Raw genomic sequence first — 13,698 nt, 5'->3', positions numbered from 1 at the left:
TAGTTCACTCAAGGTACACCTCGCGGCCATAACCACCTTCTGCCATAAGAGTGACTGTTTCCACAGCCTTCATGCATCCAATTACAAAACGCTTTCTTGTAGGGTTGCAGACTTCAGGATACATGTTCTGAATTCCTGGAACAGCATGGGATCTATACTCAGTCCTCAGAGGACTAACCAGAGCCACCTTCTAACCCCTTGCTACCTGTTCACTACTACACCTATCAATGAAGGTAGCATTCTTAGTTACGATCACCTCAGCACATAGAGTGGGTGAGATCAGGACCCTCATGGCCCATCTGCCTTACACTATATTCTTTGTCTTTAAAGTGACTATGCGACCGCACCCTAAATTCGTACCAAAGGTACCCTCATCATTCCATATCAGTCAACTTACATATCTCTCTGCGTTCTGCCTAAAGCCACATGGGTCTACCCAGGAATCTGTTCTCCACACACTAGATGTTGGAAGACACTAGCATTCTACCTAGAGAGAACAAAACCTTTCCGTAAGTCACTGAGACTCTTCATCTCCACCACAACTGGACGAACGAAAGGCATTGCCATTTCGAAACAGACTATCAAAATGGATTTCGACTTACATCCACCTGTGTTATCAGCAACAAAAGATAGAACACCCAACAGGGGATCAGAGCCCATTCAACGAGAGCAGTTTCTACCTCGACTGCTTTTCTACATAATGTCCCAATCAAAGAAATATGCCAGGCTGCCACTTGGGCTTCAATACACATGTTCACAAACAACTATGGAATAACAAAAAGCTCTGAGAATGATGCAATACTCAGCCTTATGGTGGTATCATCAACTGTGCAATGTACTCCGGAACCCAACTTTCCATAACTGGATACTGTTCTACAGTCACCTAAAGTGGAGCACCCACAGGGACAGCACTCTAAGAAGAGAAGGTTACTCACCTTGTGCAGTAACTGAGATTCTTCAAGATGTGTGTTCCTGTGGGTGCTCCACTATCCACCCTCCTCCCCTCTATGGAGTTCGCTATATGAGCTTCATGATAGAGAAGGAATTGAGGGGGTCGGGATGCATGAGCGCCAATGGTACCACAAGGCGGCTACTGCGCATGCACGTCCCAACCAGGCACTGCTACCAAAAGTCTCCAATCAGCAGTGCCAGGACGCACCAACACCTAAAGTGGAGCACCCACAGGGGGACACATCTTGAAGAACCTCAGTTAGTGCACAAGGTGGGTAACCTTCTCTTTCATCTGAATGAAGCAGCTCTAAACAGAGAATACATTTTATTCGTATATACAATGCTGTGCCTTTTCAAAAACAATCTGGGTAATGTCAGAACTTCTGCATTATTTCATATCAACACAAGGTGGCATTTAAGTTACATTAAGCTTGAAGTAGTATCACTAGGTATAATACAATAAAGGCCAGAAAAAAGTGCTCTTATATAAAGGCACTAAAAACTAGTTACCCAATAAAGTAATTGCAAAAATTCTTTTAGAAAAGGACTAATTTTCTGACAAGAAGCCCCAGACAGCATAGCAGGTTATGAGAGAGCCCTCAACTATCAGAGGATCTCTTCTATTTCCTTTCTGACATAATGTCTCGAAATAGTAGGCAGTTCTCTGTCCTGCACTGGACCTTTCACTCAGTGCTGGTTTCAGACATTCACTTTATAAAATCAGCTTCTTTAGATACTATATTGAAGTGGAAGGAAAAGAATCTCTGCTTGAAAAATGTAGTTACCCTTAATCACTCACTAGTAGAGAAGCAAGATACTATACTATATTGCATTTCAAAAAGCCCTCATCTGATGGACTGTTTTAAGACTGATCTCAGTGTAAATTAGATTTTTTTTCACAAAGGGAATTTGATATATGGTATTAACTGGGATTACTGTATTGATATGACCTTTTGATAGGCTAGATATTCACCTCTGTTTGTTTTAAGGTCTAATTAAGCTAGAATTACTTGATGGAAGCGCTCTAGCTCTAAACAGAGGCTACACACCTTCTGTTAGATTTTGAATTGGACTTGCCACTTTACCTTCTTCCCAAGGAAAGTGTGATTCTGCTCAGTATATTGCCATATATAGCAATGAGGCTGTAAGTGAAGAAGTATGTTGTCTGAACTCCAAAATGTACCAATGCATGAGCAACTTCTTTCCTGTCTGGCTGAATGACAGCCTGGAAAGAATTTTAACAGCCTGTGGTCCAAAGGTACCTCCAAAATAGGTTAATCAGGAAGATCCTTTAGTGATAAGCTTTTGATTCTACAAGGTGTAGAATCTTCAGAATACATTTCTTGGGCAACTCGGAGCAAAGAAGTCTGTTTGTGGGCAACATTGGGAAAGGGAGATCATGCACAATAACCAGATTATATAAATGAAACACACATCATGCCAAACTTACCCAATATCTTCTTTTAGACTTATTAGAATGGATAGATAAAGAAAATGCATGGAAAAACTAACACTTCTTTCATGCAATTCCTGTAGTAAATTTACTGCACAGGTGTTGAATTCAAGTTCTTGAAAATGCATTGCACATGCTGTCCCAAGTAAATAAGAGAGCATACAGTGCTGTCACAAAATGCAGGATTGAGTCTAATTGAAACATGAGAGAGAATATGAACTTTTTTTCATTCAGAATATTTCCCAGTGTTATCCCAGAACTTGGCCCGTAAGTAAATGCATCACAGTTTGTAATCATAACATGAGTTACTATTACTAACAAATATATATTTAAGAGCTACACTTTCCCAAAATCAAAGTAGCTTCAGTGTAATTCTCTGAAAAGTGACTTTGGATAAATGTCTACACAGCAGTTAAAAACTGGCCGCTGACTCAGGCTTGTGGGGCTGTAAAATTGTAGTGCAGATGTATGGGCTAGACGGGAGCCTGGGCTTTGAGACCCTCTCCCCTTGCAGGGTTCCAGAGTTTGGGCTCCAACCTGACCCCAAATGCATACACCACAATTTTACAGCCTTGCAGCCTGAGCCTCCCGAGCCCAAGCCAGCTGAATCAGTTCAGCTGCGGATGTTTGTTTTCTGTGTAGATGTTACCTTAAAGACTTTACCAAAGAGATCTGCTCACTGTATGTTCAGACGTATGCTTGCTTTAGTGTCACAAATGTTTATTGCTTTTGTTCATTTTAGAGTGAAAGCTGGATTCTACTCCTTTTGATCGATAGATTTGTCTACTAAATTTTAATCAGATAGACCTGTGTAAACCTAAGGATGCTGTATTTTTGGCTGCAGAATGTTTATAACTGGTAGTTATTCTTGAGTAGAAAAGAACTCCGCTTGACTTTCAGATCCAAGAGAATGTCCAACTCAGGCAAATAGTTTCCTATTTGTAAATTTTGCACATGTAGTGTGGTTCATTGAGACAATAAACATGGGAGTCCAGAGCCATTTTTAGTCCTTTTCAGAGTTGAACTACATTTCTAAAGATGCTGAAGTCCAAGTTTTAGTTCTACGTAGATTATACTTTTCAAACATTCATCGGCTTCAAAGTATTTTTCATTCTTATTGTGGGGCTTTCTTTAAAAATAGTACTAATCAGCTGAAGTAGTGCTGGTACTGGTGGTTGCTCGCAGTGAAGTTCTCCAGAGAAAAATGAAATGATGAGAAATAGACATTTATTAATAAAACATTTCAAAACCAGTTGATTTTTGCATTGTCCACAGTGTCAATATGATTAAAGAAAAGTATGGAAAGTTTTGCTCGTTTCATTTTCTAAAATGGCAGTGTAAGGATATAGGCGTTTTTTTCTTTTTTTCTTTTTCTAGAGCATACTAGAATACTTCACAAGAATTTGCTTTAGCGTTGTAAATCTAAACATTTTTTTAAAAGGACTGTCAACAGCAGACTTCTAGTAAAATGAATAATTCATTTCACTTGTATTCATTTATGGAATAAACAATTTGGGATTTGGCTAAAGTCATCCTGGAATTTTTTTTTAAAGCTTCCAGTTGACCTGACCTCATTGCTTTTTCAACGCTTGTTTAAGTTGTATGTCTTTGTAAAATAAGGTATCTTATGCCACATCATTTTTGAAAAAATAGAAAATTTATCCAATAAAATGTTCGTTTTGTTTTTAAACAGAACTACTTGGTATACGTAAGCAGGCAACTGTAGGTTTTTTGACATTAATGGAATCTCTAAGATACTGTAAGGTAAGCTGCCTTTTTTCCCCATAATTTTTAAAATATTTCTCATGCGAGTTGCTCCTTAGCAGTATTCCACTAAGGCATCATCCTCTTCTGAAAATATTGCATGTAGGCACTTCATCCTAAACTGTTGAAGAGTACAGTCTAAGAGTTATTAGGTTTGTAGTATTTCTAGCCTCAAAATGAAACCAAGGCTAAAAGTCTGTAATAAAATACATGTCTAACAATAAAGAGAGTGTTAAATACATGTCTTGTGACGAGTAAACATTAAGAATGAATAGTTTATTCTCCATTAATAGAATAACTAATTTATGTATGTTTTGCCCTTTTCTCAGCCAAAAGAATGTTTAAATGTGAGATTCCAACCTTGCTCAAAAATACCATGCATTTTATGAAGTCTTGAATGCTTTCATTTGTACCAGAATTAAAAAAAAAAAAAATAGATACTAGCTACCCCATTTGTTAAATTAAAAAAAAATCCATACCTTCAGTCATATGGAAAGTAAAGACAAAAATGTAATAGCTAAAATGTGTAATTTTGGCAGGTGTAGCATTTTTAGTAGTGATTTATTTTAAAGCTACATTGGAGTGGTTCATTATTCGTGCATTGGTAGGAAACTCTTAGATTTGCTTTTTTACAAATTTGCTTTGCAGCAAATTTAATTTAAGTAGAAGCTGGCACTGTTTTATACTTAGAGTTAAATCCAAGGTGACTTATGATTTTGTGTATGGTAACTTTCTTGTTCCAGTCTGTGCTGTGACTTCTAGATTTTTTTTTTTTAATTACTTGGATATTTACTTACTATGTCTCTATGCCAAAATATTGACATCAAAGGGCTGGATGCTAACTTCATGTTTGTGTCACTGCGTATATCAAAATCTACTTAAATGCAAACTCTGGCTGTTTTGATATGTGGTGATGCAGAATATAAGTCTTCAACACTAAGATTTTATTTAAGGGGCATTAGTATGCTTTTCACTACACTTGTAATATTTTGGATGCTTCGTTAATGTTTTCTATTTGGCATGCACTCTTATTATGGTAACATTTGTCAAAGGCTGGCTTGTTTTCATACTACACTGAATCCTTTTGTTTTGATTAATGCTGTATAGAGGATTATGTAGAATTTGCATATATTTAAAAGAATATTGACTACAAACCATGAACGTCTCTTCAAAGTTTTATCACTCAAATAAAAATAGATTAAAAAGATGCAGTGGTAGACTAAAGTCAGCGTAAGTGCACCCCACATATTGCATGTGGTGGTATGATGCCTTAAACTCATCAATACCCCCTTGGCCTTTGTACGGAGAGCTTTCACTTCTGAAGTGAGGGACCGTCATGTTAGGTTGGCTTAATGAGGATGAAGAAATGCACCTGATTGGTCTGTTTTATTTTTGTCAGGTAACATAAATGAGTTTATAATCACAGGATCCATAGCCCAGTGCATAAACCAAATGGACTTCTACCTTAAGGGCCTGAATATACAAACAAACACCAGAGTACAGTTACTTGCATGAACATGTGAAGGATTAGGCTCGAAGATTGTAAGATGAGATATTGCTGCCTTCTCCGACTGACACTTTCCCTTATTGAAACCTCCCGATCTGCCAGTAGCAGCTATATTGTTTTCCAAATTACACAACGGAGTTTTAACATCCTGAGTATCCGATACTACTTTTTCCTGGACAGTTTGGAGTAGGGTGTTTGAGCAGAACAATCTCTGGAGGTGAAACTGCCACATCTATTAAATTGGCCAAATTATGTGATATGTGACACATTCTTTCAGGGGACAAGGTTTAAAAACTTATTAAATATGCCACCTAAAATGTAGAATTATGATGTCTACAAACAAATTACTTTTGCATTAATCAAATTAAACACCTAACCCTTTCTTGTCATTTAATCCACCTTTTTCAAAACAAGTTGTTAATTGTAGCTTTTAAAATAAATAAATAAATAAAAATAGTCCTGCTAAATAGGATCTTTTCAATATAAATAAACAGCATTCATGTTGTAAGGCTCTCTGTTCAGTTGCTTTAACCCCCAAATCCCTCCTCCCCCTTTTTTATTACAAGCATAAACAGTGACTTAGGCCTCAGAGTTACAGTATACCACCAGCTCTTGACTTTGGTGGTGATTGAAGGCACTTGGCACTTCACAGTATTGGGCTTAGTGCCATTTAGTTTCCGCTGATGGTTGGATTTACATGGCTAAATCGCAGATCACCAATTATTAAATAGGGGATATGGTAATCAAAAACAGATTTAGTAAAGTTTTGAAATACTACCTTCAAATTGTGACTGAATATTAATTTTTTAATATTACAAATTTTGGGGGTGGGGAGGGTATTGGGGCTTCACTATAGCTGTCAGCTAGTTTATTTGTTTTTACTGCATCTCTTCTAGGTTGGCTCCTACTTGAAATCTCCAAAGTTCCCTATTTGGATACTTGGCAGTGAAACACATCTCACGGTCTTTTTTGCCAAGGTATGATCGCTTTGTTTTTTGTTATACAACTCCAGGCAGATAAATACCATACAAGTTCAGATCTTGCTACAGTGTGATTTTCAGCTGCCTTTAATACAAAAACTGAATCATTGAACATTTAAAATAAGTTTAACAGTTTCAGTGATATCTTTAAAGTGTCTTTAAGCTTAAGCTTGCATTTTAAAAAAAGAGGGTTTAGCTACTAATATATTTTAGGCTTTACAGTACTATAGATGTTACGTCTGAGATCTTAAATTGCTATAGTTGTGGGGAGGATTGTTTAAATAAAATGTATGGGGTCTTTTTGCAACTCCACCTGTTTGAGAATGCTTTTACCCATTTTTAAACCATGTGAGCTACCGAATTCTGTACTGTAAGCTCAAGTATACATACTAAATGTTTAGAATTAGTACATCAGGAAACACTTTAACTTTTAGGATTTAAGTTTTAACTACAAACCATTACACTTAAAGTATAAAACATTTGAGTTAACCGTTCCTAATGAACTCGTAAATCGTATGTTGAATTTTCTCTTGACACATTGTTTCCATAGTTGTGGTTGAGACATTGTCCCTTTTAAGTTTAACTTTTTACCTCCTTCTCTGAAAAAATGCTTTCTGCGTAAGTGAATCTTTGATTTTAGGAAATGATGGCTTTTAATTTGTGGAAAGCTTTTTTTGCAGTTTTGCCCATTCCTAATTCAACATCTTACAATGAAGTCTTCTTTTAGATCGTAATCCTGAAACAAGGGGCATAGTTTAAGTGCGGAATTCTTTAGCTATTAAAAATGGTCTCTGTATTATAGTTTCCGGGAGACTTCTGCCTGCTCTCTGTTCAATCTTTGTTTTCAAATCCTCCTAAAAACTCAATTGTGATATGAAGCCTGCATGAAGTGAAGGGCAGAATAGCTAACTTGTCAATAAATAAGAAGCTGGTTTATCAAGGTATGTAGAAATGCCATTCTAACCAGTTAAATGATCTTTTTGCCATCTTGCCTTTGGTCTCCCTCTTTATCTGCTCCCTATTTGACCCTCACTTGTCATTACACAAGTGATCTTTGTGAGCGTAGAAACAGGGACTCTGCTTGTATGAGGAGTCTCATGTTGTTGGGCATTCAGAAAAGTACTACTTCTGTTAAAATGCCATAAATTTTCCTAAATTAGAATAATAAAAACAGGACTGGAAGGGACCTCAATAGGTCATCTAATCCAGTCCCCTGCACTGAGGCAGAACTAAGTATTATCTTGACCAGGGGTTCTCAAACTTCATTTCACTGAGACCCCCTTCTGACAACAAAAAATTATTACATGACCCCAGGAGGGAGGACTGAAGCCTGAGCCCACCCTGAGTCCCACTGCCCGGGGGGGGGGGGGGGGGTGAGACAAAGCCAAAGCCTGAGACCCACTGCCCCAGGTGGAGAAGGTGTCAAAGCCAAAGCCCAAAATCTTCAGCCAGGGGCCCTGTAACCTGAGCCCCATGGCCCTGGGCAGTGGGGCTCCGGCTTTGGCCCCGAGCCCCTGGAAGTCTAAACCAGCCCTGGCAACCCCATTAAAATGGGGTCGCAACCCACTTTGGGGTTCCAACCCACAGTTTGAGAACCACTGATCTAGACCATCCCTGACAAGTGTTTGTCTAACCCGGTGGTTCCCAAACTTGTTCCGCTGCTTGTGCTGGGAAAGCCCCTGGCGGGCCGGGCCGGTTTGTTTACCTGCCATGTCCGCAGGTTCTGCCGATCGCGGCTCCTAGTGGCCGTGATTCGCTGCCCCAGGCCAATGGGAACCGCTGGAAGCGGCGGCCAGTAGGTCCCTCGGCCCGCGCCGCTTCCAACAGCTCCCATTGGCCTGGAGCAGCAAACCGCAGCCACTGGGAGCCATGATTGGCCGAACCTGCGGATGCGGCAGGTAAACTGGTCTGGCCCGGCCCGCCAGGGGCTTTCCCTGCACAAGCAGCGGAACAAGTTTGGGAACCACTGGTCTAACCTGTTCTTAAAAACCTCCAATGACAGAGATTCTACAACCTCTCTAGGTAATGTGTTTCAGTGCTTAACTACCCTTGTAGTTAGGAAGTTTTTCCTAATGTCTAATCTAAATCTCCCTTGCAGCAATTTAAGCCCCTGACTACTTTCCTGGCCCAGTTTTCTCGTCTCCAAACCCAATTTTTCAATCTTCCCTCATAGTTTCTAGACCTTTAATCATTTTTGTTGCTCTTCTCTGGATTTTCTCCAATTTTCGCATCTTTCCTGAAGTGCGGTGCCCAGAACCGGGGACAGTACTCCAGCTGAGGGCGTTATCAGAGCTGAGTAGAATGGAAGAATTACTTCTGGTGTCTTGCTCAAACACTCCTGCTAATACATTCCAGAATGATGTTTTCTTTTTTGTAACAGTATTACATTGTTGACCCATATTTAGTTTGTGATCTGCTGTAACACTCAGAGCCTCTTCTGCAGTACTCCCTCCAAAGTAGTCCTTTCCCATTTTGTATTGGTGCATTGATTATTCTTTCCTAAGTGTAGTACTTTGCATTTCTCCTTACTGAATTTTATCTTGTTTAATTCAGACCATTTCTCCAGTTTGTCAAGATCATTTTGAATTTTAATCCTGGCCTCCAGAGTGCTTGCATTTTCTCCCAGTTTGGTATCTCACACTGACTTTGTGTACTCTCCAGGTCATTATCCAAATAATTTATGAAGATATTGAATAGAACCAAACTCAGGATAGATGCCTGTTGGATCTCACTCACTATACCCTTCCAGTTCAATTGTGAGCCATTGATAACTACTTTGAGTGTGGCTTTCCAGCCAGTTGTACACCCAACTTATAGTAGGTTTGTCTGTGCTATATTTCTCTAGTTTATGAGAAGGCCATGTGAAAAAGTATCCAAAGCCTTACTAAAGTCAAGATATATGACCTCTGCTCCTTCCCCCTATCTACAAGGCTTGTTTCCTTGTCAAAGAAGTCTGGTTTCACATGATTTGTCTTGACAAATCCATGTTGACTGTTACCTATCACCTTATTGTCTTCTAGGTGCTTGCAAATTGATCTTTTGATTATTTGCTCCATTATCTTCCTGGGTACTGAAGTTAAGCTAGCTGGTCTATAATTCCCTTGGTTGTCCTTATTTCCCTTCTTATAGATACTATATTTGCCCTTTTCCAGTCCTCGGGTATCTCTCCCATCCTGCACAAGTTCTCAAAGATGATTGCTAATGGCTCAGAGATCTCTTCAGTCAGTTCCTTCAGGCCCTGCTGACTTGAAGACATCTAACTTGTCTGAGTAATTCTTAACATGTTCTTTTCCTATTTGAGCTTCAGATCCTACCCATTTTACACTGTTGTTCTGTTAGTTGTCTGATCACTGCTAACTTTTCTGGTGAAAACTGCAACCAAAGGCATTTAACACTTCGGGCATTGCTGCGTTTTCTGTTTTTTCTTATTGAGTAATGGGCTTACCATGTCCCTTGTCTTCCTCTTGCTTCCCTTGTATTTGTAAAATGCTTTCTTGTTAGCCATTATGTCCCTAGCTATTTTAATCTCATTTTGTGCCTTGGCCTTTCTGATTTTGTCCCTATATGCTTATGGTGTTTTTTATATTCATCCTTTGTCATTTAGGCCTAATTTTCACTTCTTGTCTGACACTTTTTTCGAGTTTCAGGTGATTGAAAATCTCTTGGTTAAGCCAGGGTGGCCTGTTACCATACTTTCTCCTTCAAGGAGTGTCCCTGTGGGTGTTCCACTTTAGGTGTCTTGACACCCTGTGCTTGTAATCGGAGATTTGTGGTAGCAGTGCCCAGTTGGGCCGCGCACACGCTGTAGCTGTCTTGTGCTGCACCGAATGGTTACATAGCAGCGCACAGCTAACCGTCCCCCAGTTCCTTCTCTACCACCTTTTGGCTTGAGTCAGATAATATTTATAGTAGATAATTCATAGTGATAGTGTTAGCTTAGTTGTAGTTAGCTTCCCTATCCACTTGCCCTACTCTAATTTGTTTAATTTAATCAAAAAATATATATTTTTTTTTCCTTCTACCTCCCCTGTTTCTCTGGCAGGCATACAGCCTTAGCCTCAAACAGGGTTTACCCCTGTTTTTACCTCTAAGAAACCAACACTCTCAGGCATGCCTGACTTGCAGACTCTCCATACCAGTTTCTGACAGCCATGCTCAGGGTATCTGCTGCCTCAGCGAGACGCACTTTACTAAAAAGTAAAGTTTACCTGCAGAAAGCTGACAGCCAGGACAAGAAAAGCCAGGGATCTTCAACCAGAGATGGAGAAATCTCTCAGGCCAGCTTCCAATCCCAAGTCCAGGCCACCCCCTGGTCAACGGTTGCCAGCAGCAGCAGCAGCCTCTGACATGGGCTCTGCTCCAACAACAACTGTCAAGGTGCCTACTCGTAGAAAGGCTACAAAAAAGTCGTACTGGGGCAGATTTTTCAGTAGGAGATAGCTTTCTTTTGGGCTCAACAATACGATCCAAAGCCGCTGGTCCCCAGCGTAGTCCAACCTGCACATAAACGTACTGGAGCTAAGGGCAGTCCGAAATGCATGCAACCACTTTCTCCCTCTAATCAAGAACAGTGCCATCAAGATCCTCACAGACAATATAGCAGGCAAATTTTATATAAACTGCCAAGGGGGAGCATGATCATACTCCATATGTATGGAGGCAATTCCCCTTTGGAATTGGTGCATCACCGACAACATAGAGATATCAGCATCCTATCTGCCAGGATGTCAGAATTCAACAGTGGATCTACTAAGCAGGGATTTTTCACAAACCCAGCAATGGAAGATGGATCCTGGAATTTTCAAATCCATATTCATACTATGGGAGTTCCCCCATCATAGATCTATTTGCAACAGCTCAGAATGTCAAATGCCCGCAATATTGCTCCAGAGCAGGCTTGGGACACCTAGGCGACACTCTCCTCATAAAATGGGAGGCGCCACTGATGTATCCATTTCCTCCAACTCCTCTCCTAAGCAGAGTCATTCACAAGATGAGGCAGGACAAGTCCAGGGTCATTCTCATTGCGCCCACATGGCCCAGACAAACATGGTTCCCATACCTACCAAAACTGCTTTGAACCCTTCCCTTAGTACCTCACCTTATCACAAGATGCGGGACCTGTCTGTCACTCCAGCCTTGCAGTACTCCACTTCAAGGCCTGGTTACTTCATGGCTGACTGGGGTCAAGAGGGCCTGTTCTGAGGAAGTAAAAGATATATTATTGAATAGTCAGAGACTAAGCACAAGAAAGACATCTATCCATAAGTGGAAGCGATTCTGTACCTGGTGCCAAGATAAACACATCTTAGCACAGTTGTCCCTCCTACCGAGGAACCTCGACTGTTTATTAGGACTTAAAATATCGGGGCAATCCACAAGCTCAGAGTACACTTGGCTGCTATTACCTCCTTCCACAACAAGTTGGATGGGGTCACTATATTTGCTCACCCGACAATTAAACGCTTCCTTAAAGGCATTGAAAACACTTATCCCACACTAAGAAACCCTACACCCCTGGGGGACCTCAACCTTGTTCTACGCGGACTCATGGGAAAACCATTTGAACCCCTTACAACTTGTTCATTGTTGCATTTATTGATGAAGGTGGCCTTCCTCATTGACATCATATCCTCAAGATGAGTGGGAGATTAGGTGCCCTAATGGCACACTCACCTTATGCAACATTCTTTAAAGATAAAGTAATCCTGCAATTGCTTCCTAAATTCATACCCAAGGTTGCCTCCCCCTTCCATTTAAATCAACCTATTTATTTACCTGTATGTTTTCCGAAGCCACATGTGGACGGGAGGGAGGCCTCGCTCCACATGTTCGTTGTTCATAGAGCATTAGTTTTCTACTTTGAAAGAACAAAATCATTTAGAAAATCATCTAGACTATTTGTTTCCATAACAGAACGCTCGATGGGTCAAACCATCTCAAAACAGACTATCCAAATGGATATCTGGATGTATCCATTTGTGCTAGCAAAACACCAATCTATAACCTCCACCAGGAATTCACATGCGCTCCACAAGAGCACTGGCAGCATCTGTGACCTATCACTGACATTTGCAGAGCAGCTACCTGAGCATCAGTCCATACTTTCACTAAACATTGTGCGTTAGAAAAACAATCCGCATCAAATGATCACTTTGGACTTACGGTGTTATCCACAGTCAATAGACCAACTCCGAAGCCCCTCCCCTCCACTAAGGGGCACTGCTCAACAGTCACCTCAAGTGGAGCATCCAAGGTGACACTTGAAAAAGAAGGTTACTCACCTTGTGCAGTAACTGAGGTTCTTCGAGATGGTTGTCCTTGTGGGTGCTCCACCACCCTACCTCCTCCCCTCTCCTTTGGAGTTTCAGGTCAATTCTCTGAGGTTGAGAAGAAACAGGGGGTTGGTTGGCTGCGCACTGCTATGTAACCACTCGGTGCAGTGCGAGATGGCTACGACACATGCACGGCCCAATCAGGCACTTCTACCACAAATCTCCGATTACAAGCGCAGGGCATCATGACACCTAAAGTGGAGCACCCACCGGGACAGCCATCTCAAAGAACCTCAGTTACTGCACAAGGTGAGTAACTTCTCTTCTATCTTTCCTATACATTGGTATAGTTTTCTCTGGTTCCCCTAATAATATCTCTCTAAAAAACTGCCAGGTCTCCTGAAACTTTTTTCCTTTGACTTGTTTCCCACAGGATGTTACTTACCAATTCATTCAGTTTGCTTAAGTCTGCCTTCTTAAAGTCCTTTGGCTTAATTCTGCTGTTTTCACTCCTACTGTTCCGTAGAATCATGAATTCATCATTTCATGATCAGTTTCACTGAAACTGCTTTGCACCTTCAGATTCTAACTAGTTTCCACATGTTTGTCAGGATCAAATCCAGAATAGCCTTTTCTCTAGTTGCTTTCTCCACCTTCTGTAATTAAAAGCTGTCTCCAGTGCATTCCAAGAACTGGTTGGATAATCTGTTGCCCTGCTGTATTATTTTCCCAACAGATGTCTGGGTAATTGAAGTCCCCGGTCACCAC

General features: G+C 40.6%; 1 protein-coding gene across 2 annotated transcripts in view; it reads left to right on the top strand.

Moving 5' to 3' along the window:
- Positions 1-13,698, top strand: part of MINDY3 (MINDY lysine 48 deubiquitinase 3) — a 93,490-nt gene that overhangs the window by 32,166 nt on the left and 47,626 nt on the right. For both annotated transcript variants that reach the window (XM_074943399.1, XM_074943400.1), the window contains 2 exons: positions 4,098-4,168; positions 6,572-6,652. In XM_074943399.1, coding sequence (XP_074799500.1) covers positions 4,098-4,168; positions 6,572-6,652 — 152 coding nt within the window. The remainder of the gene's footprint in view (positions 1-4,097; positions 4,169-6,571; positions 6,653-13,698) is intronic.

Source organism: Natator depressus, chromosome 2, assembly GCF_965152275.1.
Source record: "Natator depressus isolate rNatDep1 chromosome 2, rNatDep2.hap1, whole genome shotgun sequence".
Lineage (NCBI taxonomy): Eukaryota > Metazoa > Chordata > Testudines > Cheloniidae > Natator > Natator depressus.
Note: the sequence above shows the minus strand (reverse complement) of the source record. Positions and strands in the feature narration are given on the sequence as shown.